Source organism: Hylobates moloch, unplaced genomic scaffold (genome assembly GCF_009828535.3).
Source record: "Hylobates moloch isolate HMO894 unplaced genomic scaffold, HMol_V3 SCAFFOLD_15, whole genome shotgun sequence".
In the NCBI taxonomy this organism is placed as follows: Eukaryota; Metazoa; Chordata; class Mammalia; order Primates; family Hylobatidae; genus Hylobates; species Hylobates moloch.
In genome coordinates this window covers 42,789,922-42,815,622 of record NW_026652290.1, presented here as the reverse complement: position 1 = coordinate 42,815,622, position 25,701 = coordinate 42,789,922, and the positions used below count along the sequence as shown (strand labels likewise).

The following is a 25,701-nucleotide window of genomic DNA, read 5'->3' as shown; positions in this document are numbered from 1 at the left end:
TCACCAGAGGCAGAACAGAGTGCAGTTAATATGCTTGTTCCAGCAGATGTTCATCCCCGTAAATACTAAACATAACACAAGTTCCTCCAGGAATATGCAGGCAGTAATTTTACTACCTGAATAGTGCTGGTTGGAAACATTTAAGAGATAGTGGGGGGTGGGGGGGGGGGTGCAGAGAAAGAAGGAGGAATAAGACAGATATTAAAGCAGCCAATGGGATTTTTAAGACACCCGAAACTGGAATTAAACTGCTTCCAGCGGCGATTTACCTACAGCAGCTCCCCAGTGTGAGATCCCCGAGAAACGGAACCTGGAGTGCCCCCCGGGCTGCTAGCTGTGAGCGTGGCATAAAGAGATACCCGGGGCGCCCGGGTGGGGTGGGGAGGAGGAGTGCAACTGTGACGAGGTGTGAAGAAAGGGCCCAGAGGAATTGTGAACCCCGAGGAAAGGAGTCTCCCTGAGCTAAGGCCTCTGGAATACCGGCACGGAGAAACACTCGTTTCCTGCCCTGGGTGTTCACTTTTCCATCTCGGTTGAAGTGGGTGGGAGAGACAGAAAGGATGCAGCCGAGACCAGGCGCAGGCGGGGAGGCTGGAGCATCCTCTAAGGGCACTTCGCAGCAGCACCAACTCCAGGGGGTCGCTGGTGCCAGCCGGAGGAGGGAGGGGGCGCAGTCGGAGGGAAAGGAAGTGAGAGGAGCAGGGGGCCGACGGGTGGATCCCCAGGCATTAGTGACAGTCTTCAAATCGCTTCTTTTCCTCCCCACGGCTGCGCTCTGCCCCTGGCTACCTAGATCACCAGCCCCTGGGCTGGGGCGGGCCGCCGCGAGGGAGGGGGACAGGAGAGGGGGAAACAGACGGGCAGGCGGCCACGCATCCCACCCAGGGAGGCAGGAAAGGGCTGGCGAGGCAGGCGCCCCCGACTCACCCCACCCCCACGGCGGCCCGCCGCCCGGAGCCCCCGGCCCAGGTGAGGACGCGCGGGCCGCCGCGGCCGCCCCTCGCCGCTCCCGCCCGCCCGAAGTGGCCGGCACGGGGACTTACCACAGTGACTCGAGGTCCCATTCCTGGAGCAGGGCTAAGTCGAAGCTGTCCATGGTGGGAGGTGTCAGCGCCGCCGCCGCCGCTACCGCCGCCGCCGAGGCTCGGGCCGCCCGCGCGCTGCAACGAAAGGCACCGCTCAAGGTGCATCCCAGCCGCGCCACAGCGGCCGCCGCCCGCCGCCCGCCCCCAGGTCGGGGCTCCAGACGCCCCCCGCCCCCGACTCCGGGCCGGCCGGGCTGGCTGCAGCGGCCGGCGCACTCACCCGCTCCCCGGCTTGCGCGCAGGAACACTCACGAGAGAGCGGCGAGCTCGCCGCGCCGCCGCCGCCCCCCGCCCCTGGCCCTGCGCCCGCCCCTCCTCCCCTCCCTCGCGGCGGCCCGGCCCGCCGCCGCCGCCGCCGCCGCCGCGGTGCTCTGCGCCCGCCCGCCCGCCTCTTTCTCCTCGGGGAGGCGCGTGTGCGCGGGCGAGGCCGAGGCGCGCGCGCACCGTGAGCCCCGCGCCGCGCCCGCCCCGCGCGCCCCTGCACTCCCCGCGCCGCTCCTCGGGGTCCCGCGGCGCTCGCAGGCCGCGCCGCCCCGCCGCCCCTCTCTCGCCGCTCTTACGGCCCGCCCGCCCCTCAGCAGCTCGGGGGTGCCCGGGGCGGCCCTGCAAACGGGTGAGAGCGGCGAGGCGGCGGCGCCGAGTGCGGGGGGGATGCGGAGCCGTGCCCGGCCCTGCCGCATCCCTCGGCCGCCCGCTGGCGCCCGGCCCCGCCCGGCCTTGCCCCGGCTGCACGCACTTCTCCCGCGGCCCAGAATCCACTTGACCCTGCTGGGCGCTCCCGCGGGCGGCGGACCCGGGTGGGTGCGGGGGAATTCCCCGGCCACCCAGGCGCGGGGAGAGTGAGCTGTGCCGCCCGCAGCAGCGCCCCAAACAAACCGTTTAAGGTCTCTGGAGCCCGCAAGTTCAGCGAAATAAAGCGGCAGCGCAGAGGAAACCTCTTCCACCCGGACCTGCTCTCCGTTGCGGTTTGGCCTCCAGTGGTGGTCCCACCCACCCTCTAGCTGGCCAGCCCTGGAAACCAACCTCCTTTCTTTTTATTTCTTACGGGGAAGGGGGACAAACTGGCCTCCGGGTGTCGACTTCAAACTTGCCGCCCGTCTCCGGTCTGGAAAGGCAGGTGATCAGCTAGAAGGGTGATAAGAGTATCATCGTGGCTCCTAAAGAGTAGTAATAGTCTCCCTCATTGTAAAGACAGCTCTTCCCCCTGGCTTACTTTTTTAGACATGCTGAGAAGCGCATGTCTCCATCATGGCCCTACCTCTGCTTCTCCACAGCTGGCCTAGAACCGGAAGCCCCTCCAAGGCCCCCTGACTCTCCTGACCTCTTGGCCACAGCTCCGGATTCTCACCAGGGATTCCCCAGAATTCCTAGAGAGCAGCTCAGAGCCCTGCAGTTGTGCCTCACCACGCGAACCAAACCTCGCACTCCCCGCCAAAAGGGAGTCCCTTCCAGCACTCTCCCCTTTGTTCCTTTTTCTGGGCAAGAACCGCTGACTGGGGCTGCCAGAAATGTAAGCCCTGGGTGCAAGTGACGGGATCCCTCCAGCGTCAAGCCGAAGAGTCATCCTCTCACCTCACCCACCTCCGAGTGAGGATTAACAAACTCAATTCAGGACACAGGTAGAAGACCAAAAGGCCAATGAGACTTCTTTCCTATTTGAGATCGGATTTCAGAATGCTCAGCCTGGCTCCCTTCTTCCCCCAGCTCTGAATCAATCCTTTCTTCATTAGCATCCATAACTAATGTGCAAAATGTAAAACGCTAAATTAAGGCAGAGTTGGCATCAACATAGTCTGAGAAAATGGAATTGTTATTTTACAAGCCGATAACTCTCAGCCCTCAAAAACCCCTCTCATTAGCTGAAGGTAGCAAGAAGTTTAGGAAAAAACATAGAGAATATGAATATAGAAAAATTACAGGTGTGAAGGGCTGGCTGCCCAAATCCCAATGCACAGTGTATTTGGAAAAAACGAAAAAAAAGAAAAAGAAAAAGAAAATCTGTCTTTCTAATAACCCCTTAGCATACGCCTTGTTGGAAATGTTTGCTTTGGCGAAAGTGAGATCGAGACATTGAGACAGCATTCCCAGGAACAAAGGCTGGGGGTGGAGGGTGGAGGAGGGAGCAGGAACAGCCCCTGTCTGGAAGAACTGCAAGTTCTGAGGCCTGAACAAGAAATGTGTCCTGTTCCCGTGCTCCTGGCTGCAGCTGGGAAACTTCTTCAGAAAGGAGACCTCCCGGCCCTCACCGGGATCTGGCTTTCCTTTCCTTCCCACCACATCTGTTTATACAAAGGAGGGCCGCTGAACGACAAACATAACCGTGTTTACTGCGAGTCCCATGCTGGGCTTGGAGCTCAGACACAGATTTGCCCTCACCATGGAGGCTGAAAATAAATAGATGATCCCAGAAAAGGAGAGAGGGAAGGTCCTGGGATGGTATAGAGCTGGTTAAGGGGTTTACTCATGAAAGGCCTCTCCCAAAAAGCCATGTAGTAATGGGCAGATTTACATTTGAATTTAAACTCTGGTGCCTTGTGTTAATATATGAGAGTGTGTGTACCTAAAGCAATTGCAAGGCGGGTATTTAAAAATGTTTCTTCAGGAATAGCCATGATTTTCTGTTTGGGGCCTCTAACATGGGGATAGTTGGATTGATTATTTCCGGTGTTATGTTTTCATGTAATAGTGTCTTGGAGAATGAGGGCTTTTGAGGAAACCCAAATAATAGTTGCAGATCCTGTTTTTTACTAAGCTGTCATGGAGATAAATCCAAAATAGTTTTTACAAGTAAAATGTAGAACAGTTAGTGAGAGCCTTTATGGGAGATCTTTATTATTTATCTGATTTATGAAGATGTTCCTATTATCCTCCAGCCTCTGGGTATGCAAACCAAAACGAGCACTTAATCTAGTTGTCAAAATTTTAACTCCTTAATACAAAGCAAAAAAAGGGTTTGGACTTTTGGGGATTAGAATGTCAGAACAAAAAGGGAAGTTTTTTATGTAAAAGAGAAAGAGACTCCCTAAAAATAAAAATTTTAGAGTGATGTTTTCTATGAAGCTGCCTTAGCTTTTGCTCATCCTATAGTGCTTGTGACCTGAGGGTCTTTTCTCCCCACATGGATGCAAGCAACACCCCTGGGAGCTGAATCAAACCACCCAGCTAAGGAGAGGGCTGCTGGGGGAAGCTGCTAAATGAGAGGAGCTGCTTGGCTTCCCCGGTCAGGTTGGTTGGTTGGTTGGTGTAGACTAAATGTACCAAAGAAAGGGACTAACAAATGAATCCTGCTCAGTCTGGGGCCCTACGCACATTCTGCCAACCTAGTGCTGGAAGCCTCCTAAATAAATCCAGAAGCAAACCTATGGCATCTAAGATCTCCCTTCAGATATGATTTGACAGAAGAGAAGCCTTGCATGGCTTTAATTCATGCCTTATTCTGAAGACTCAGCTGCAACTCAGAGGTCGTTTTGTAACCAAGTGGGATTTTTTTCTCTCTTTATAATCCCACCATTCCCCTAGAAAAATATGTCTGGCCAAAAGCTGGCTCTGCAGGTGGTACTGCTGGAAGGTGATAGCATCATCAAGCTGCCTCAGCCCCTGCAGCATCTCCTCCAGCTTTGTCCCTAAGGACACCATTCTCTCCTGTTCCAGCAAAGCTGCAGGCGCATGACTCCATCTGCTTCTCCTTCCAGAGGCTTCTTGGGTGTTTGTAACTGTATCCAGGGATTGCAGGATAAACCCTCTAGGCTTTCTCCTTGCAAATTACATGCTAATATGTTGAGCTCCAGGACAGCGTAGATTTTAGATCCACCCAGGAGTTCTTGTGTCTTCAGGCCTTTCCCTCTCTCTCCACAGGTATCTCTGAGTGGTTCTAACCTAGGATTCGAGGTGCCTTTCTTTCTGTATTTTTTTCATCATTCACCAGGTCCCGAGCAGATGGTGTGGCTGTGCTGGCTGTCATCACTCCTCCTATGTTTCCATGGAAACATGGGGCATAGGGACCATCTCCGCCTTGGGCTCTCTGACAGTATCCTCTGGTGAAGAACTTCAGTACTCGTGCCCCTCCCCCCAGCCTGTCCGCTGTCCTAGGGAGTTGGAGACCTTTCTGGGGCCCTGGGAGCCAGGATCATTTCAGAGATCAACTAAGGACATACTCCCTGCAAATGGTTGTGAACTGGCTGGGAAAAGGAGGGAGGGTAGAAAGGCGGCCAATACCCCAGTCGAGGGCTGAGACCTGTTATGGATGGCAACATATTTGTACTATCTGTCCCTGCAGCCAGCTTCCATAATAGCTGATTATTGCCCAGATGTCAAAAGAGATGCTCCTAGGGTTTCGTCTGCTCATCAGACAACAGATATTTATTGAATGTAAGTAGTTGCTGAGGTTTTATGCTTCACTGACATTCTACCCCCTGGGAATGAATGTTCCTGGGCATGTGCATTTCTTTCCTTCTTTCTTTTTTTTTTTTTTTAACAAAACCAGGTTTTTCCATAAGGAATGAACCTTCCCCAAAGTTTCCCGCATCCTCCTGCCTACGTAATTCACTTATATAGTCACTATGACATTAATTAGATTCAGAAGTCTATGGAAACAGCAGAGCTCGGCAGGGTCAGAGGGCAAGCAGGGCAGAGAAAAGAGAGGGGAAAATGAGCCCTGGGAGAGGGGAAGGAAGTGGAGGGAAGTTTTTCATGCCCTTCAAGTACCAAACAAAACAAAGATAATTTCAAAAGTGGTCAGCCACTATAACACTGCTTAGAGAATTAAAGTATTGACAAATTGAAGAGTGCTTTAAAATAAAGTGGATGGGACATAAGCATGTATGTCTTGGTGTTAGTTGCTCCTTATACAGCTGGTACTAAAGGCTGGTGGGTGAAGCTTACCACATTTTAAAAAGAAAAAGGCAGGCACACATACTAAAGTTGAAAATGCAGGCAGGAAGGACATTTACCTTTCATAAAAACAGATCAGAAAAGCATCTCCTATCACAGATCACGTATTTTATGCCATGCTGACCTATGTTGGGGGATAATCTCATTATTTTGTGATATGAGAAGATCCTTTGAGCTGGTAACAAGAACCAGTCGTCCTGACTTAAATCTTAATATCCCCACAGGTTCTTGTCATGCTTCTTCAAAATGTGCCCTGGCCATTCATGCAAGTTTCAAGGACTCTGAACCTGTTGAGAATAGGACATAACTAATCTTATCATTAGCAAACATGTCTATACTACTATCAACTGGGTGCTGTTCTAAAGTATCAACTCCATTTAGTCCTCCCAAAAGCACATGAGGTATGTTGCCATTGTTTTTATTTTGCAGGTGAGTATGCTAAGGAACAGGTAAGTGTCACAAACCAAAGCATGGCAGATCGGGAATTGGTATGGTATTACTGGTAGCTGTGATACCATATCCCACCTCCCACAACTTTTGCCTTAATTATCTGTAGCATTGGTGCATTCTCATGCTCACAGGCACTGAAATAATGAAAGTAATACAGTCCCAGTCGGAAGGCGAGAGAGAGCCCTCTACCCCTCTCTGCAATTCTCGTCCCACCCAGTTTTGCCCCTTGAGCTCTGCCATAACCACACCTGGAGTGAGGCGCTCCTTGTCTCTAGCCTCAACGTCTTCCTTTGCAACATGAGAAGGCTGGATTGGGTGTTCTTTGTCTCTGTCAGTTTTTGTCTCTGACAGTTCTGAAATGTTAGAGTTCTGTTTTTTGCAGTTGTTCTTCCTGAGCACTGCCAAACAGGAATCCCTGGAGTCTGTCAAGAGAGTCATAAACCTTTTCTTGTTTAAAGGTAGGACCTCCTTCTTGGCTTAAACGAATCTCAAGGTGTTGGTCTGCTTCAAGCAGGAGTGCTGTGCTATCTGTGAGGTATTAGCAGACGGCAAGAGGAACGTGTTCAGGAAGAGGACACTTAGCTTAGGTCTGGGGGAAGCATGGGGAAGAAGTCACAACACAACTGTGGGTGTCAGGCTCTTTTCTCTGGGGCACCAGAGAGTATTCAGGCATGGATTGGTAGTCCCCATGCAGCCCTCGGAGGAAACTGAAGCTGCAAATGCAGCAATTATGGCTTACAGCCTGAAAATGGTGACATTCCAAAATTGCATCTTAATGGGTAAAACATTGGTGGGGAAAGGGCAGCAGAAGATCCCCACAAGGTCCTTCAGTTACAGGCATCTCCCACTGCTCAGAGTCCTGCTGGAGGTCCCCAAGTCCCAAACAAGAAGAAACAGCAGAGTTCACCTCATCAGGAGCTTAAGATAAACAAGTTCTTGCAGCAGACACAGCTGGCTGCCCACCCAACATCCATCTGCACTTGTCCTTGATAGCAAAACTTGAGTCTCATTTGGGGAAGTCACAAGCCCAACTCACATAACTGTATTTTCCAGTCTCTCTTATTGCAAGAACTGGGCATATGACTCAGTTCTGGCCAATAAGACACCTGTTTATGTCAGTCAGGATTTCTCAGAATGCTTTGCTTCCCTGCAGTAGACACCACCCCGTCCTCTAGGTCACTTTCTTCCTGTCCAGAGAGGTGGAGAAGCCATCATGGATTTTAGGAGCAAAAGCCACAGACTAAAGTTAGCAGGTCTGAAGTTAAAAGGAGGCTAGGTCCTTGATGACTGCTTCATATAATCCTACCATCTTTGGACCATCCTACCTAGATCTGGACTTTTAGGAACAAAATAAGACCCTATGTAGCTAAGCCACTCTAGCAGTGTTTTGAATATTGCAGCTAACCTATTAGAGAAGTCACAGTCCCTTAAATGTGCCCTGCACATTGCCGTGTATAGTCAGGTCTACCAGATATCCCAGCCTATATGCCCCAGTGAGGGCAGCACTGCCGAAGAATTAAGTGTGATTTACCAAAACCTATGATTACTTCCTTACATGTAATCTTGACTTCTGAGTTCACTCCAATTGTAAGCAAGTTAATTAATAAGAAACTCATGCTCAATTGTCTGAAGACTGATTAATCTGGCTCCAGCATTTTTTGAATATTTCATATTATTGTTTCTTTATTTTCATGTTATTTGTTAACCTGGTTAAGTTGCTGTGACATCCTCACAGGGATACTAACAGATGGCATTTACGAAAAACAGTGTAGGAATAGTAATAGCCTTTCTTGTGTTCTTGCCACATACACAAAAATATGCATGTTTCAGAGTTTGTCATTGTTTCTACCAATAAACTAATTATCACTGTATGAAGCTGATTTACTTCAAAAGGAGTTTAGGAAAACAACTAATTAAGTACAGTATGTTGAAATATAAACTGCATTACAGGGTTAGAACCCTATAATAAGATCGCAGAAGCTTGAAAGTTGGGAGAAGCCATCGAGTCTCTCTCTAGCTAACCTCCTACCCATTGCAGCAGTTCCCTCCATATCAACCCTGCTATGGCCAGTCTCCACATGAATGTTTCCAGTGGTGGGGAGTGCACTCTCTGAAGAGCCTCCCTGTTTTACTTTTCAAGGGCTCAGCTCTAGCTGGAACAACATTCTTCCTTATATTTATGGATCCCAAATTGATTTCCCTGTACCTTCTTAACATATCACAGGCTCGCAGTAAACATGCAATTAGAGCTCAGCTTTGCTGAATTCCTTCTATTGGTCCTCCATATATTGAGACTTACGGGCTCAAGTATTTCCTCAGCACTTTGGTAGAAAGAAGTCTTTGCTTGATGGAATACCATACAGAGAGTGGGAGTCAGTCTCTTAAGAGGAGCACATGGCCGTGGAGATGAGAGAAACCCCACCTTCTTCTAATTTGTAGTTGGTTTCTTGGAAGAAGGGAGCTTCATAAAGAAGCTGGAGCTGGCCACAATAAGGAAAATGCCCACTACAAGATAGGAGGCAGGAAACCCCTGGAAAAGAAAGATACCTCCCTGCTAGTTCTCAAGGAAGAGGCTGGGCCAGGCGTGGTGGCTCATGCCTGTAATCCCAGTACTTTGAGAGGCTGAGGCTGGAGGATCACTTAAGCCAGGAGTTCAAGACAAGCCTGGGCAACATGGTGAGACCCTGACCCTACAAAAAATAAAAAATTAGCTGGCCATGGTGGCACACACTTGTAGTCCCAGCTACTCAAGAGGCTGAGGTGGGAGGATCACTTGAGCTCAGAAAGTCAAGGCTGCAGTGAGCTGTGATCGCACTGCTGCACTCCAGCCTGGGTGAAAGAGTGAGACCCTGTCTCCAATGGAAGAAAAAAAGAAAGAAGCTGCACAATGGGAGGTAGAAAGCAGGAGCCCAAGGTTGTGAGAGAAGGAAAGTGAGTGAAGGAAGGGGCTCTGATTAGAGCTACAGGCCCGAGGGCCTGCCCTGCTCCACCACTATCAATAATGAGAGCAACTCTTTCTGGGGATGGCTCCCAGTGTTTTTCGAAAGCTCCTACTCACCTGTGATGCTTATTATAATTCCATATACTTGGCACAGACAGTTACAATTTTTTGAATTTAGCATTGCTTTCTGTCACTTTCTAGACAACAATATGAGGTTTATTACAACATAAAGGGAAATTCATCCTCTTGGACTTGAGTGAGTGTCAGCCCTAATCCCCATGCTGTCATCTCTGTCATCTTCCCTTGAAGAATGCAACCTCAAGTCAGGGCTGAAGTCATTGGGGATACATTCCCAAACAAGGGTCCTGGGGTCAGGCCTCAAGAGGATAATCTCAGTGATCACGTAAGTCATTTCAGATATTGATTTACTGAACAAACATTATTGAACACCTATTACATGCCAAGCAGTGAGCTAAGAAAGAAGACGAGAAAGAGAAGTTTAAAAGGCCCAAAATCCCACTGTCTAGAAGATAATGCACACACATCTTAATGTACTTACTCATCCTTGAATTGAACAAGTACTTCTTGACTCAGTTAGGTGCTTAGAACTATGCTAGCACCTAACTGAGTCAATAACTATGAGATTATTACCGAAGTGAAACAGACATGGTCTCATGAAACAGGCCATATACAATGATGTTTTAATATGCTTAGTGCTATGATGAGAGAATTGCAGGTACTCAGGGAGATCTTTCCAGAAAGAACGACTGATTTGCATTCCAAGTCAAGAACTGAATTATCAAGAGTAAGTGAATAGGGGAGAATGGAATAGAACAAACGTCATGTACTGTAACGTATTACCTGCTATGACAGAAGCATGTCTGTGGAGCTATAGGAGCAAAAGCAAGTGGATGATGACCAAGGCACTCCTAAAGGGCTTAATACAGCCCCTGACATTGGGTTGGGTCTAATGGAATGAAAGTCAAAGTGAGAGTGAGGTGGCAGTGATGGAAGAGCATTCCAGGCAGAGGGAAAACCACAGAATAGAGCACAGAGGCCAGAAGAAGCATGCCATGTTCCCCTAGCAGGGAAGGTTCTATGTGGTTGAAGTGTTGCCTTGAGGTGGGGGGTTGTAGAAGTCAGTAGGTCAGATGAGGGTTGGGGGAAGAAGCAGAATGAAGGGAGAGGGAAAAGGAGCCAAGGCCAGGGCAAGAGATTGGGGCCAGATGGGGAAGAGGCCTGTATTGATGTTGTAAAAACATTTTCAAGTAAGCAGGAAACCAAGATCAGGGATTCAGTAAAGCAGCTAGTGAACACCCAGCTGCCAAACCCTGGGGGACAACTGAGAGTTGAAAAGAGGAAATATCTTCTGAGAAGCCAGAGAAAGTATTTTACAGAGGATTCAGCCCAGGGGTTTTTCTTTTCTTAGTTGTAAAATCCAGCAAGTCTGGAAATCCCTTCCCTCTGCACAGAGCTGGCCCAGAGCACAGTGAAAATGTGAAGTGCCTTGTTCATCAATTATTAAGAATTTAAAATGTTGACAGCAGAGCTTTAGACAAAGATAGCACCCTTCTAAGAGTGCGGCCTTGTGTGACTGTACAGGTCACAGGCTCATGAAGCCAGCCCTGCATTGTTTTTTTCTGAGACAGAGTCTCGCTCTGCCACCCAGGCTAGAGTGCAGTGGTGTGATCTCAGCTCACTGCAACCTCTGCCTCCCGAGTTCAAGGGATTCTCCTGCCTCAGCCTCCCGAGTAGCTGGGATTATGGGGGCCTGCCACCATGCCCGGCTAATTTTGATATTTTTAGTAGAGACAGGGTTTTACCATGTTGGCCAGGCCCGTCTCTAATGCCTGACCTCAAGTGATCCGCCCGCCTCGGCCTTCCAAAGTGTTGGGATTACAGGCGTGAGCCACTGCGCCTGGCCAGCCCTGCATTTTTGCACCATCAGGCATCCTTTCACTAACAGAATGGGTGGGTGCTGGCTCCCTGGAGCCTGGGGTCACAAGGACTAGTTGAGCAGCACATGGAGAGCTCAGCACTGAACTCATAACATCATGCAAGCCCCTGTGTTGAGTTCATTCCAAAATGAAAAGCTTCTTTTAGTTCCTGATCGTATTGATAATATACACACAGGAAGACAATTCAAGCCATGCACAGCAGTAAGTACGTGATTGGGGTGGAAATGTCAAATTATAGGTATGTATTTCAATTTTTTTCTCCCCTTTCTATGAGAGAGTCCTCAAAAAGACTTTTGTTTGTTATGCGAGGTGATGATCAAGATGTATCTTAGGGAAACTGAGAGGAGGAGGAAATGGTGGTACAAAATTAACGTGGGATTTCCTGGTGATCTTCCTAAAATTGGCTCATAGCTCAATTGCATTGTAATCACAGAGCAGACTCTTATCTATCATTTGGATACTTTAAGACTTGTTGAGATTTGCTCTGTGATCCCACCTATAGCTAATTTTGTAAGTTTTCCATGCATGCTTAAAAATATGTGTATACCCGCCAGAAGTGGTGGTCACACCTGTAATCCCAGCATTTTGGGAGGCTGAGGCAGGTGGATCACTTTGAGGTCAGGAGTTCCAGATCAGCTTGGCCAACATAGTGAAACCTCGTTTCTACTAAAAATAGAAAAAATAGCTGGGCATAGTGATAGGCACCTGTAATTTCAGCTACTAGGTACTTGGGAGGCTGAGGCAGGAGAATCTCTTGAACCCAGGAGATGGAGGCTCCAGTGAGCTGAGATCATGCCACTGCACTCCAGCCTGGATGACAGAGGGAGACTCCGTCTCAAAAAATAAAAATAAAAATAAGTGTATTCTGCTATCGTTGGTATGGTATTCCTTATTTGTTCATCCCTTATATTTTCAGCTCATTTTTTTCAGATCTTTCCATTCTTACTGATATGATGTCTGATGTATTATGTCTGTCTTATCTAAGAGGTTTATCAGAATACCAGTATCTCCTATGTTTCCACTGCTGAAAAATTCTCTGTGTCTTTTAGTATGGGAACATCAACTTTTCTTTTGTTTCTTTCAGTCTGGAAATATCAATTTTATGTTTATAATTGATGGATATTTTCGCCAGGTTTAAAATGACAGATAAACAGTTCTTTTCCTTAAGTACTTTGAGTGCTGTAAATTTTACTGTTGTTCCTATGAAATGTTTGTCAACATTTTCCTCTATAATTGAAGGTTTTTAAAATTTCTTCCTACAATTTTTTTCAAGTTTTTCTTTACATATTTGAAATCATGCTATTATGTGCCTAAGATTTAGAACAGTTACACTATCCTGTTGAATTGGCCCTGTTACAATGATGAGTGGTCTCTCCTAATCTCTAATGATGATTTTTGCCTTAAAAATCTACATGTCTCATACAGATATAACTGCATCAGCTTTCCTTGGGTTTATGTTTGTAGGAAAAGTATCTTTCCATACTTCTACTTTTTGCCTTTCTATATCCTTATGTTTTATATGTGTCATTTGTAAACAACATATAGCTCTATGTTTGCTTTTTTTTTTTTAACTCAGCCTGACAAACTTTGCCTTTTAATTAAAGAAATTAATCTATTTACAGTTAATGTAATTACATTTATATTGGGCTGTAAGTCTACCATTTGCAAGGAGCTATTTGTTCTGATTGTTCTGTTCCTTTGTCTATTTTTGTGCTGTCGTCATTTGGATTATTTGAGTATACTTTTATTATCCTATGTTCCTTCTCTATTACCTTGGAACGTACATGTTTTTTTTTTACTATTCTTTACTGTTGAAATTGAAAGTAAAACATGAATTCTTGACTTATCAAAGTCCAATATTAATTGTTATTTTTATTTTCTTCCAGGAAAATTCAAGGACCTTAGAACTCTTTAAATCCATTTACTCTTCTCCATATTTGTGTATCATTGTTTTCATGTATTTAATTTTCTATATATTAAACCCCCAAAGACATTATTATTTCATATAGTTAATTTTCATTAGCATTTTGCTTGCCCTTCATTCATTCCTGCATCTCTGATCTTCCATTTAGGATAATTTTTCTTCTCCTTAAAGAATACCAGTATTTCCTATGTTTCCACTGGTGAACAATTCTCTGTTTCTTTTAGGACAGGAGCATCAATTTTTCTTTGTTTCTTTCAGTCTGGAAATATCAATTTTACATTTATAATTGAAAAATATTTTTGCCAGGTTTAAAATGACAGATTAACCGTTCTTTTCCTTAAGTACTTTGAGTGCTGTCAACTTTATTGTTGTTCCGATGAAAATAAAATCCCTTTTTCCTCTGTCTGCTTTTAAGATTTTCTTTTCGTCCTTGATTATCAGCAGTTTTACCATAATGTGCCTAGGTGTGGATTTCATTTTATTCATCCTATTTGGAATTCATAGGGCTTCTTATCTAAGTTTGATAACTTCATCAGTTTGGGAAGTTCCTAGCCATTATCTCTTTAATTATTTATTTTGGCCCATTCATTCTCTTTCCTCTTCTTCTGAGACTTCAATTTTATGCATGTTAGAATTTTTAGCTGTCTTTCTATCTTTTACTTCCTCTTGTGAAATTTTACATTTTTGTCTTTTGAAAGCTTCTTTCTGAATATTTTATTCTAATGTGTCTTCCAGTCAACTAGTTTCTTCTTCAGCTTTATGTCATCTGTTGTTAAAGCCATCCACTGAGTTCTTAATTTTGGGGTATCACGATTTTTTGATTCTAGAATTTCCACTTGGTTATTTTTTATTGTTTCTAGGCCTCTGCCAAATTCTCAACCTCATCTTTTTGGCTTTTGGAGATTGTAAGCATAGTTATTTTAAAGTTTGGGTCTACTGACTCTTTTATGTGGAGCCCATAGGTGTCTATTTCTCCTATCTGTTGTTTCTGCTGACATTTCATTAATCTTCTTGTAGCTAGTTATTTCGAATTATGTGATCAATATTGTATTTGAAAAACAATAATATGCAAAAACATTTGAGACCTAGGGTGATATTATTTTTCTCCAGAGAGCATGTCCAATTCTGCCAAGTACTTGGGGGCATTAGCAATTCAAGATTATCTTTACATAATTTCACAAGTTCAGGGGATTTTAAAATATATTGCAGTCCCTTTAGGGACATGTGTACTTTCAAGACCTCATTTCTTCTAGTGTGTGCTTTCAGTATTCCAACCCAAATGATAGAGATTCACCGTACTCTAGTTTTCCTGGTTGGACCCTCACTTCATTGCTTCACCTGAGCTCCAGAAGACTGTCAAGAGCATAGTTCACCTCTCTTCCACCGCCTCCAAAACCAGAGAAGGCCACCAGGGGAAAAGTGGTCCTAAACACCACATTTACTTCCTTTGATTTCTATCTTTTTCTGGAGCAGGGTGCTGTAATTCTTTACTCAATTGTTAGATCCCTAATGCCCTTATATCCTAATTATTTGAAAACTTCTTTTAGATGAACTCAATAAATGCATATATTGCATTTATATGCAAATTTATCCAGATAAAGTTTTATTTCGATTTGAGTAACTTGCTCTTCCACTGACTTTCACAGGATGGCTGCAAACTATCCTGTGAATGGGCTAAGAGCACAAGATTTAGAGTGAGCAAATCTGGCTCTAATCCTTGTTATGCTCCTAGAAGCAGTGCAATTTTAGGCAGCTTACTTAAACTTTCTAATTACCACTTCCCTGACTGGTAAAGGCAGCTGATGATTATAGCTCCATTGTTGATAAATCAATGAAATAACATTGCAAAGGTATATTACAGTGTCAGCATCTAGTGTAAGCACTCATCAAATGGCATCTATTCTTATTTGATATGAGCCATTTAAATGTAACATTGACCAAAGATAAATATTTTAGATTGAAAATGGCTATAATTATGGGATTTTTTTTTCTGGTCATTGCATTTCAGGAAGGAACTCTTAGGTCATCATTTTTGGCCCCTGGGAATACCTGCTTCATAACTTTTCTATACCCAAATCTTAGCACTGTTTATGCTGTAGAACTCAGCCCTTTGGAATACTTCCTTGCATTCTTGGATCAATAACAAATTCCAACTAAGGAAAATTCTGACTTTTTTGTTTGTTTGTTTGAGACAGAGTCTTCTCTGTTGCCCAGGCTGGAGTGCAGTGATCCCAGCTCACTGCAGCCTCCATCTCCTAGGTTCAAGTGAATCTCCTACCTCCCAAGTAGCTGGAATTACAGGCGTGCACCACCACACCCAGCTAATTTTTGTATTTTTAGTAGAGACGGGGTTTCACCATGTTGGCCAGGCTGGTCTTGAACCCCTGACCTCAGGTGATCCGCACACCTCAGCCCCCCAAAGTGCTGGGATTACAGGTGTAAGCCACCACACCTAGCCCTAATTCTGGCTTTCTATACACATACTCTTAATGCATACCTTCATGCAGAGATGTGTGAGACCCCTGCTTATATGTCTCAGTTTCTACAATTGCTCCGGTTGTCTTAGTGCCTTTACTAGCTCCCTCTTTACCCACAGGTAAAGCCAAAAGTACACTAATAAAGTCCCTGTGATTACCCTCAGGGGCTTTGTTGTTACAGCCCTACTTTAAGCCACTTGTCCCAGTTTTACATGTCTAGAGATTATCCACTCTTCAGGAGACCATTCCTGCTAATTCCCACTGTTGAGCATTTGAAAGCATGCTTGTTTAAACATCAGTAACTAGGAGTCTTCATTGGCCTCATGCTGCTTAATTCCTAACCTGGTCTTGACCCCAGAGTCAAAGCCCTGTGAAAAGTCAATACAAGCAGCAAACAATGGTATGTTATTCTTGGCCGACTTTGCAAAACAATGAAAGAGTTCAACAATAGTTAATTATGGCTTAATAGTTGCTAACAAGTATTGAGTGTTAATAAAGTGGCAGGCAATGTGCACACATTCTCTCATTTGATTCACATAACAACCAAATGAGGTAGGCACTGTCATTATCCCCGTTTTACAGGGAAGAAAGTGTGGTTTACAGGGGGTAAACTATTTAATCTGAGGCCTTAAGCCAGCAACAGTGTTCATGTCAGCCATTCCCAGAGTCTGTGTGCTCCCCCACATAGAATACTTGCCTGAGAAACGCGGACCTTCAGTGCATTATGGAGGAAGCCATTGTGAAGTTTTTGAAGGAATGTCTAACAAGAGAATAAGTCTGTAGTTATTAACAGAATCTCTCTGTTAGAATGGAGTAGATTATGCTTCTAAAGACTATCCTGATGGGGATAGAGCCTGAGGACCAAATTAAAGCAAACGGGTTAGCAACATCAAAACCAACTCATCACAATACGGGGAGAAAAGTCTGGCAGCAAAGGGACATCATCTAGTCACAAAAGTGATGGTGTTTAATACATAGTCCATATGAGAAGCATTATCAGGTCTTGAGAAGTAGCTTCTTAGAGAGGCTTACAATTGACAAAATGGAAGGCGACACACCTGCCAGTATATGCCTATGAAAAATCGGCCTTCCAGGCCCAGCTAGAATATGTATTTCCACAGGATCTCTGACTGGACACATTCAGCATGAAACCGTGGTCACAGAATTTACCCCCATTAAGGATTCTAACAGCTCAGTCTGAGGCTTCCCACAGAAATCATTGTATTTGAGTATCTTTTATGGAGGCAAAATGAAATTAAAATAAGAAAAAAATGTGTTAAGTTACCTAGTGGTCTGGCTGCCTTGCCTTCTTAGGCAAGGTTTACTTTTTTATTTTGCTTCTGCACCCCCACCCCCACCCTCTGCCTTGTGAATACTTATCCAACCAAAAGCCTGTAGCCAAAAGGCTGAGACCCACATTTACCCAAATAGTTTTGGTTTTTACATATCTGAGGAAGGGAAGAAATTCTCCCCTTAACTTTTTGAGGCAATTAAAATGTAGCTTCGGAAAATTATTATGAGATTGAAGGGTCCCTTCACTCCACCTTAGCCATTTTTTTTTTTTTTTTAAGAGATTGGGCCTAGCTCCATCACCCAGGCTGGAGTGCAGTGATGTGATCATAGCTCACTGTAGCCTTGAACTCTTGGGCTCAAGCGATCCTCCATACCTCCATGCCACCATACCTGGCTAATATTTCCTTTAAAGTTTGTTAGAGATGGGAGTCTCCCTATGTTGCTCAGGCTGGTCTCAAACTTCTGGCCTCAAGCAATCCTCCTGCCTCAGTCTCCATGAGTAGCTGGGATTATAGGCATGAGTCACCATGCCTGGCTTTTATCCTAGTCTCACCAAAGTCTAAGTAAAGATAGAAATAGATTCAGGGACTGTTAATGTCAAGGTTTAGGTGTGAAGGTGAAAAGGTCTGAAATATTTATTACAAATGATAGGGACAGGAGGCAGAGAAATTCTGGGAGGGCAGGTCCCTGGTGAGGGCCCCACCCTCAAGCTGAAAAGCCTGATACCACAGCCCAAAGAGAGAACTGACAGCCCTGTTTTCCTGCTTGAATGTTGCCTTTTCCAAAACCACCCATGGCCCACCCTGCCTGTCATCAAGTGCCCATTAAAACCTCAGGCTCAGCCAGCAGAGAGAGGAGAAGCAGCTGGGCATCGGAGCCTATAGTTGAACATCGGAGAGAAGTGGTTTGACTTCAGAGGGACAGCTTGACAGTGTAGCTTTGGAGAGGAGTCCAGCTAGGGATAGGAATATCCTGCTTCACAAAGATGGTGGCAATGAAGGAGCAGTGGTTATATAGGCTAAAGCAGTGGCTTCCCACAGTGAAGATATGGAAGTGAAATTCTCAATAAACTAGCTCTGTACACTGCCAGACAGTAATCCTTGATAATACCTGGCACACAAAGTGCTCAATGAATGCTTGCTAGGTAAATAAATTGATTTTGACAGTGTCTGAGCTGGCCAAGCTTTTCAGCTGAGTCTTAAAGGATGAGCTCAGCCAGTGGAGAGGGGATGAGTTCAAATCAAAGAAAGCACATGCAAAGGCACCTGGGGTGAGGATGACCTTCAAGTTCTTGTTCAGGCAGTTAGGTGGGCAGTGGTACCATTGATAAAAAAAAGATGGTGGATGTAGGAGGAGGTGTCAGTCAAATTAATAACAAGCATATGATATTTTGCCACAAGTTGGAGAAATTAATGTTTAAGAGACTGGTACATCATGACAAGTGTTACTGTCTAAAGTTGCGCTTCTCCATATTGACACAACTTACATCATTCTACAATCTTTTTTATTGGTGCATTCTTTGACTTTCCTAGAGTCCATCTTTTAATTTTGTCATTTAGCACAATGGGGTATTATTTATGAAAGATTGAGATGATCATGAGAGAAACATCCAATATCAGAAACTTTATTTCAAATTTATTTATTATCACCTTCCTGTAATAGCTAGGCTGTCACTTTATTTAATTTCTTGCTAAAACCTATGTGTTATTGTGTCAACATTTTGTAGATACAGAAACAAAAGCATTAAAATAAAGCATCACTCAAGGATGTGCAGGGCAAAATTAAGAGATGGTCATAGCAGAGAGGCAGAGACTGAAGACTATAATAATAAGGTTGCCCAACCGAAAGTTGTAAAAACTGAACATATGAGACCCTGAATTGGAAAACGACATGCCTGAGAGTCATGGCCCAGGTGCATGTAATTGAGAACAAGTATCTCTCTAGAGAAGAGAGGAAAGCAAAATGGCTCTTTGATAACTGAAGTCAATGTTTCTCAAAATGTGAGTTTTCTAAAATGAGCACTTCCCAAAATGTTACATTTTTCAAATTTTAAATCTTTAGAGATTCACAATGCATACTGGCAATGAAAGACTCTGAGAATACCGGCAACAAAGAAAACTATTTAACTTCATTTAACCCAATGTGGATCAAACTAATTTGACCTGGGAATGCATTTTTCATGGAACATCTATTACCACCTCCCAGGAAGGTGTGGGAAACACTGAGTTAAGCAACGAATGTTTAATTTGGTAGGTGATCAATAAATGCTTATTTTTGAATTTTTATGAGTAATTTTCTAATAAAATCTGTATCTGTTGTCGACAGCTGTTCAAAAATGGATGTAAAAAAGTGAAGTAGCCTTGACCTTCAGAATGAGAAGAAACCCTTAGAATTAGGAGGAATATGGCTTTACTAACATCCACTAAAACAATGCAAAAATGTCTACCATTTGGCTTGGCCAACCCAGGGATAAATTATTCCCTCAATTTTTATAGCATGTAGTTCCTCTGAAACTACTAATTCTGCTTAGATGCCTTCTGACTGTAAGCGAAGTTTAATTATTTCATTTTCTTTAATAGCAGAGGGTAGATTAATTGCTTAAGAGGAACAAACAATGTCTTGTTACATAGGTGGAAGGATTCAGAGTCCTGGTGTGCTCCTGGTAACATGACCATCAAGGCATATGGAAGTCGATATTTACAAAAAATAGAGCTAATGATTCATAAAACACCATTTTTCACTTTACATTGAAATGTGTTGGGTTTGTGGAATGAGAATATATGTGTCCATCGGGCATACTCCAGTTCAGATTTTGGCTTCATTTCTTGTAGCTCTGTAATCATAAGTCTCTGTGCTTCGATTTTGTATTTGTAAAACGGCATCGATAGTGTTGAATAGTGTAGAATAAAGGCCTCGTCATTTTGACACTTAGAAATCTCCAGGAGAACATAGCTCATCATCATCCTACCCTAAAGCAAAGTATCCTATCAGACATGCCCCACCACATCCCACTCACAGTTCTAAAGGAGAGAGGTCAGAGCCAAAACACAGACCTGCTAACAGTAAGCACGTGAAACAGTCACTTAATCCCATTCCCTCAGATAGAAATGTAAAGCCAAGGAACCACCAGGCACACAAACAGAATGGCAACATGAAAGAAGAAGAAACAAGAATGCCTTCCCCCCTGAAAAAAATGACAACTGAGGAACAGAAGACAACATTAAAAGGGCTCTAATTAATATGCCAGGGGATTTGGGAGAAAATATTACACTCTTAAAATCAGAACAAAATGCTGAGAAAAAGAAACAAAGAATAAAAGAGAGTGTTCACAGGTTTGAAAACAGGACTAATTACATTTTTAAAATTTAAAATACTTAGAAAATAAGCCCAAGAACTCTCCTTCCTCTCTCAGAATGTAGGGAGAGAAAGACAAAGTAATTGAAAACTGGGAGAGAGATCCTTGAAGATGAGTCTAGGAGGTTTAATGTACAAGGCTGGAGTTGAAAAAAATTATCAAAGAAATACTTGAAGAAAAAATTTCCAAAGCTGAAGGACAAAATTCTTCAGACTTAAAAGGGTTTCCTGAGTGCACAGAACAATTAGTGAAAAGAAAGCTTGCCTAGGCACAGCTTTGATGTGTCAGAGTACCAAGGATAAAAACAAACATCTAAAGGCTTTTATACCCAGCCAGATGTCAATCAAGTGTGAAGGCAGAATAATGGTATTTTCAGAAAGAAAGATCTCAGAAAGTTTATTTTTTATACATCCTTTTTTAAAGGTTATTATAGACATGTTCCAGAAAAACAAGACTGAAATAGGAAGTTGTGGGCTCCAGCAAATTGTGGTTCCAATCCAGACCCCTGACAGCAGTTAGGAGAAATTTACAACATGGCAATTGCATTGCTGACATAGAGGGCAGCCAGTACAGATGGAGCAGAAAGGGGGAGATTGGGGGGCGTGGATCAGGTCTTCAGGAAAAGGGGGACTTCATAAAAATAACTTGGGGAAAATTAATCAAGGGCAACTAATGCAAGAAAACATCAGTTGGAAACTCTGAAAATCAGGTGGATGAATGTATAATAAACCTGAATGTATAATGAGGTCATAATTCATATATGAAGCAAACTAAAATGTGGCAAAATTAGAGCATAAAGACAGAGAGAAATTCCACTGAATCATGATTCTGGGAACTTTGATCGGCCCAGGGGTCATGACCTTAGACATATTAAAAATAACACATTCCTAATACATGACTTCATCAGTCAATGACAGAATCATAGCAACTTGGTTGCAATTTCAACACAAAAACAGAAGGTAAACATGTATCTGGAAATGGGACATGAATGGTGAGGATAGAAGGTGGAGAAGAGGAGAGGGCCATCCATAACTTTATCTTTTAAAGTGGGAAATAAAGAGACATATTATTGAAAGTTGATAAAACGAGAAATGGAGATTTAGCATAACACCTTACATTACAACAATAAACACAAGAAGAACAGAGATAAAAATGCAAATGTCAGACCCTAGGAATGTCCAAGATTCTGGGAGGAGAAGGGTGGTATTATGGAGCTATATCCTCAACTTTCATATTATGGAGTCTGTAAATATCATCTATTATTGACAAATGAAAAAAAAGAGGTGTAAGCATGTTGTCTATGTGAAGGCAAGACCAGAAGAATAGAGAATGGAAAAATGGAAACAAGCTCGCAGAGTGGGGCCCATGCCTGTCTCATTTGTTCAACGTTGTATCCCTTGGGCCTAGAATGGTTGGGTGCCGGGAATACCTGCTTAATGAATGAATGAAAAGAAGTTCACCCTGGGCAATGGTATTGGAGGTGAAGAAAAGGGCCAGGGGCTGTTGCTTTCCAACATTGAGTAGTTGCAGATGGAGGTATTATTGTGGTTAAAAAAAAAAAAAGTTGTAATTGTGAAAGCTATGGAAGAATGAGGCGTGCTGTGAAGGAGGTGGTCACCCTGGGGAGGGGAATGTAGGAAGGGCTCTGGAGGAGGAGCCAGCTAGGGAAGGAGAGGAGGTGCTCCCAGCTGAGGAAATAGTGCGGAGACTCCAAGTGGAAGGAAGACAGATCCAGGTGGCTGGAGCACAGCAGGGGGTGGGTGACAAACTCCGTGTGAGCTTGGGGAGGTAGGCAGGGGCCAGGTCTACGCAGGCATGGTAGGCCTTATTCAGGATGCTGATGAATTGCTCAAGAAATGCTCTGTGCACACACTTGGTACCAGGGTGCCATGACATTGTATTCTTAACCCATCAGGAATGGCCTGGACCTTCGGATTCGAAGTATGGGATCTAATTACCAAAAAAAGAGAAGAAAATGCTACCTAGTAGATAACTGAATAAATAGAGTGTGGCCAACTTCTCATACCCATCCTGTGCTTATTGCGTGAGGCGAATGAGATGTGCTGGGAATGCCAGGGAAATGACTGGATTTTCTCCTCACCAAGGTGTTGCTACTTGTCAGGAAGTTGTGACACTGCTTTAGCACGGAGGCAGAGAAACATGATCAGGACAATTTAGGCATTGATCAGTGGCAAAGCATATTCTGTTCGAGAAGCCAGAGGAGTGTTTACTGGGCTCTCAGGAGCATGGGGCTGGGCCAGCTGCCAAGGATAATTGTAAAGATATGGGCTCTATTCTGAAGAAGTGCCCATTCTTAGAAGACAGAAATAGATGTGGATGCACACAGATCCAGATTCTCACAGAGCACAAATGCTGCACGGGGATTAGGCTTGGTGCTCTGGGAAGCTGAATTAACTCTTCCAACCCACTAGGGTCCTTGTTAGAGCATCGAAGCAGTAATTTACTCAATGACAAGAGTTCATGTCGCTTTCTAAGGCACTTAACTTACTCCCAGGATGTTGGTTGCACATCAGGGGAATCCAGCTCACTAATCCTTAATACTTGTCATAATTATTTTTCTTTCAATATGCTATTTCCCCCCTGAGAAACTCAAAATTATTACATAAGAAATGTAGAAATATAAGTGTGTGATATTTTTTAATAAAATGTAGTCAGTGGCCCCAGGGAATTTTTGTAGCAAAAGCCTCTCAAATCAATTATATTTTCTCATTTCTGTTTCCAATAATTGAATATTTTATTTCTATATTTATTTAAGTTCTTTCAAAATGACAAGGTGGAGTTGTGTTGACACACTGGGAAAGGAGGGTATTATTAATTAAACTTGTTTAAAGTCTAAGATGGAAACAGTGCTGATGCATATAAATTTGCTTCAATGAGCTGTCGGCTGCTCTGTGAGGTTACAGAAATATTATTGGCAGTTCCGGGTGGTGGCACTATTATATGCATCATTCCATCCTCTCTGGGAGGTCCCTGGTGGTGGCCCTCTGAGAGGCATCATCCCATCATCTCTAGGAGGTAACTCTGCAATCACAGTTCATCCAGTCAGAGAAAAAATGACCGAGGCTCCCATAGGTGTTTAGTGCCCATGACTCAGCTGTTTAGAAAATCCAGGATTATGGACCACATTTGTCTCATTTTAATCTGGATGTTCAGTCCTGCTCCCTCCCTCTGTCACTTCGACTGGCCCTCATTGTCATGTACCTCCATTGCCTCATCTGATTCTAACATTCCTGCTGTGATGTGGGTGGGGGTGAAGGTCATTCCCCTTTCATAGGTAAGGAACACAAGGTTCAGAAAGGTTGAGGACATTTGCCCAGGGTCACAAGGCTGCTTGGTGTCGGAGTCAGAACTAGCTTGGGGTGGGGAAACGGGGTCTTCTGGTTCCTTGCGGGCACTTCCTGTGGACTCCCTGACCTCCAGTCCTGTTTTGCCTGACCTCTCAGCTTCAACTGCTCTTCCATGCCACTGTTGCACAAATGCTCTGAATGTTTGGATAAACAACCCCTGAGAAGAGTAGCCCAAGGAGGCCCCTGCCCAGGGACTGATGAGTTACCCAGAGGCCTGAAGAGCTCCCGGGATGGCAGACACCACCTGCAGGAGTTGGCATTCGTCAGAAAACAGTTCTTCACAGAGCAGGTAGATCTTCAACCCTGTCTGGCTAGCTCCCTTTCTAAGCTGGAGGTGTCAGAGGCGTGTGAACCAGAGCAACTCCATCTTGAATAGGAGCTGGGTAAAATGAAGCTGAAATCTACTGGGCTGCATTCCCAGACATTTAAGGCATTCTAAGTCGCAGGATGAAATGGGAGGTCAGCACAATATACAGGTCCTAAAGACCTTGCTGATAAAACAGATTGCAGTAAAGAAGCCAGCTAAATCCCACCAAAACCAAGATGGCCATGAGAGTGACCTCTGGTCGTCCTCACTGCTACACTCCCACCAGCGCCATGACAGTTTACAAATGCCATGGCAAATGTCAGGAAGTTACCCTATATGGTCTAATAAGGGGAGGCATGAATAATCCACCCCTTGTTTAGCATATCATCAAGAAATAACCATAAAAATGGGCAACCAGCAGCCCTCGGGGCTGCTCTGTCTATGGAGCAGCCATTCTTTTATCCCTTCACGTTTTTAATAAACTTGTTTTCACTTGACTCTATGGACTCGCCCTGAATTCTTTCTTGCGCGAGATCCAAGACCCCCTCTCTTGGAGTCTGGATCGTGACCCCTTTCCTGTAACAGAGACTCCTTTAAAACAGGTATGGATAATACCACCCCTAGTTCTCTCTCTTTCCTCTAGCCCAGCCTCATGGGGAAACCTCTCCAGAGGCCTCTGATTTTTTCTGTGGTTGGTTAAGGAAGACCAGAGTGACCTACTCAAGGAAGTCAATTTCAGAGGTCAAGCAATGACTTTCCCAGAGTTTGCCTCTTCAAACTCATGCCACTGGAGATTAATAAATGTTGGTTATTGTTATTTGGCCCCAAGGAGGCTTTGAACGTGGAGAATTATGACCTGCATGCCTAAGTCAACCCCATGGCCTTAGAGCGATCCACTGTGACACCAGAAGGTGAAATGGGATGCAAGGGTAGCAATTACAAAAAGGCTGACTTCAGTTTGAAATAAAGGACTTTCAAGTAATTAGAACTCTTTGAAAAAGGAATGGCCCTGTTAAAAGGTTTCATTGCCAGAAGTAGTTAAAGAGTTGTTGACTACATATCGAAGTGTGCTGGGAAGGGAGAGGATGGTTAGAATAGATGACCTCTAAAGTCTCAGCACGGAGATATTTAATTTGTATATCCTTCCTGTGGACACATTTCTGTGTCCTGGAGTATGGAGGGAGGGAGTGGGGTCAGAGGTCAGGGTCAACGGTCAGGCAGCTCCAGAGCATCTGTCTCTGGACACAACACAGGCCCACAGCTCATAGGCCTGGCTACCTTCTCAGTTCCCCTGATTTCATCAACATTGTCACCATTGACTGGCTTAGCAGCAGCAACCGCTTAACGTAACTAAAATATCTATTTTGATGAGATTCTGGAACAAAAATCCCAAATGACTTTTCCCCTCGAATAATAGGAGACTGCAGCAGAGATATCACTGTATCATTTGAATGTGCACCTGCTTGCCAGTTACTCCGGATTGATGCTTCCCGATGTAAACAATGACTGATCGTAAGGTCTAAATCATATGTGTGAAACTTTCTGCAAAACAAAAGCGATTGGGTATTTAGGCAAAAACATCAGTTTAGTACTTTCCCTGGCAAATGTCCTATAACTGTGTGTGTGTGTATGTGTGTGTGTGTCTACATATTC

At 44.4% G+C, this 25,701-nt stretch overlaps 1 protein-coding gene across 5 annotated transcripts in view; it reads right to left on the bottom strand.

Annotated features, from left to right (window-relative positions):
- AFF3 (ALF transcription elongation factor 3) overlaps positions 1–25,701 on the bottom strand; it is a 611,721-nt gene that overhangs the window by 572,845 nt on the left and 13,175 nt on the right. For 2 of the 5 annotated variants that reach the window (XM_032176529.2, XM_032176532.2), the window contains exons 1-2: positions 1,306–1,444; positions 1,044–1,160 (exon numbers count right to left, since the gene is read on the bottom strand). In XM_032176529.2, coding sequence (XP_032032420.1) covers positions 1,044–1,096 — 53 coding nt within the window. In that variant the 5' untranslated portion in view covers positions 1,097–1,160; positions 1,306–1,444. Of the gene's footprint in view, positions 1–1,043; positions 1,161–1,305; positions 1,445–25,701 lie in introns of those variants that run through there. The other 3 variants (XM_032176530.2, XM_032176531.2, XM_058429074.1) reach the window with 2 other exon arrangements.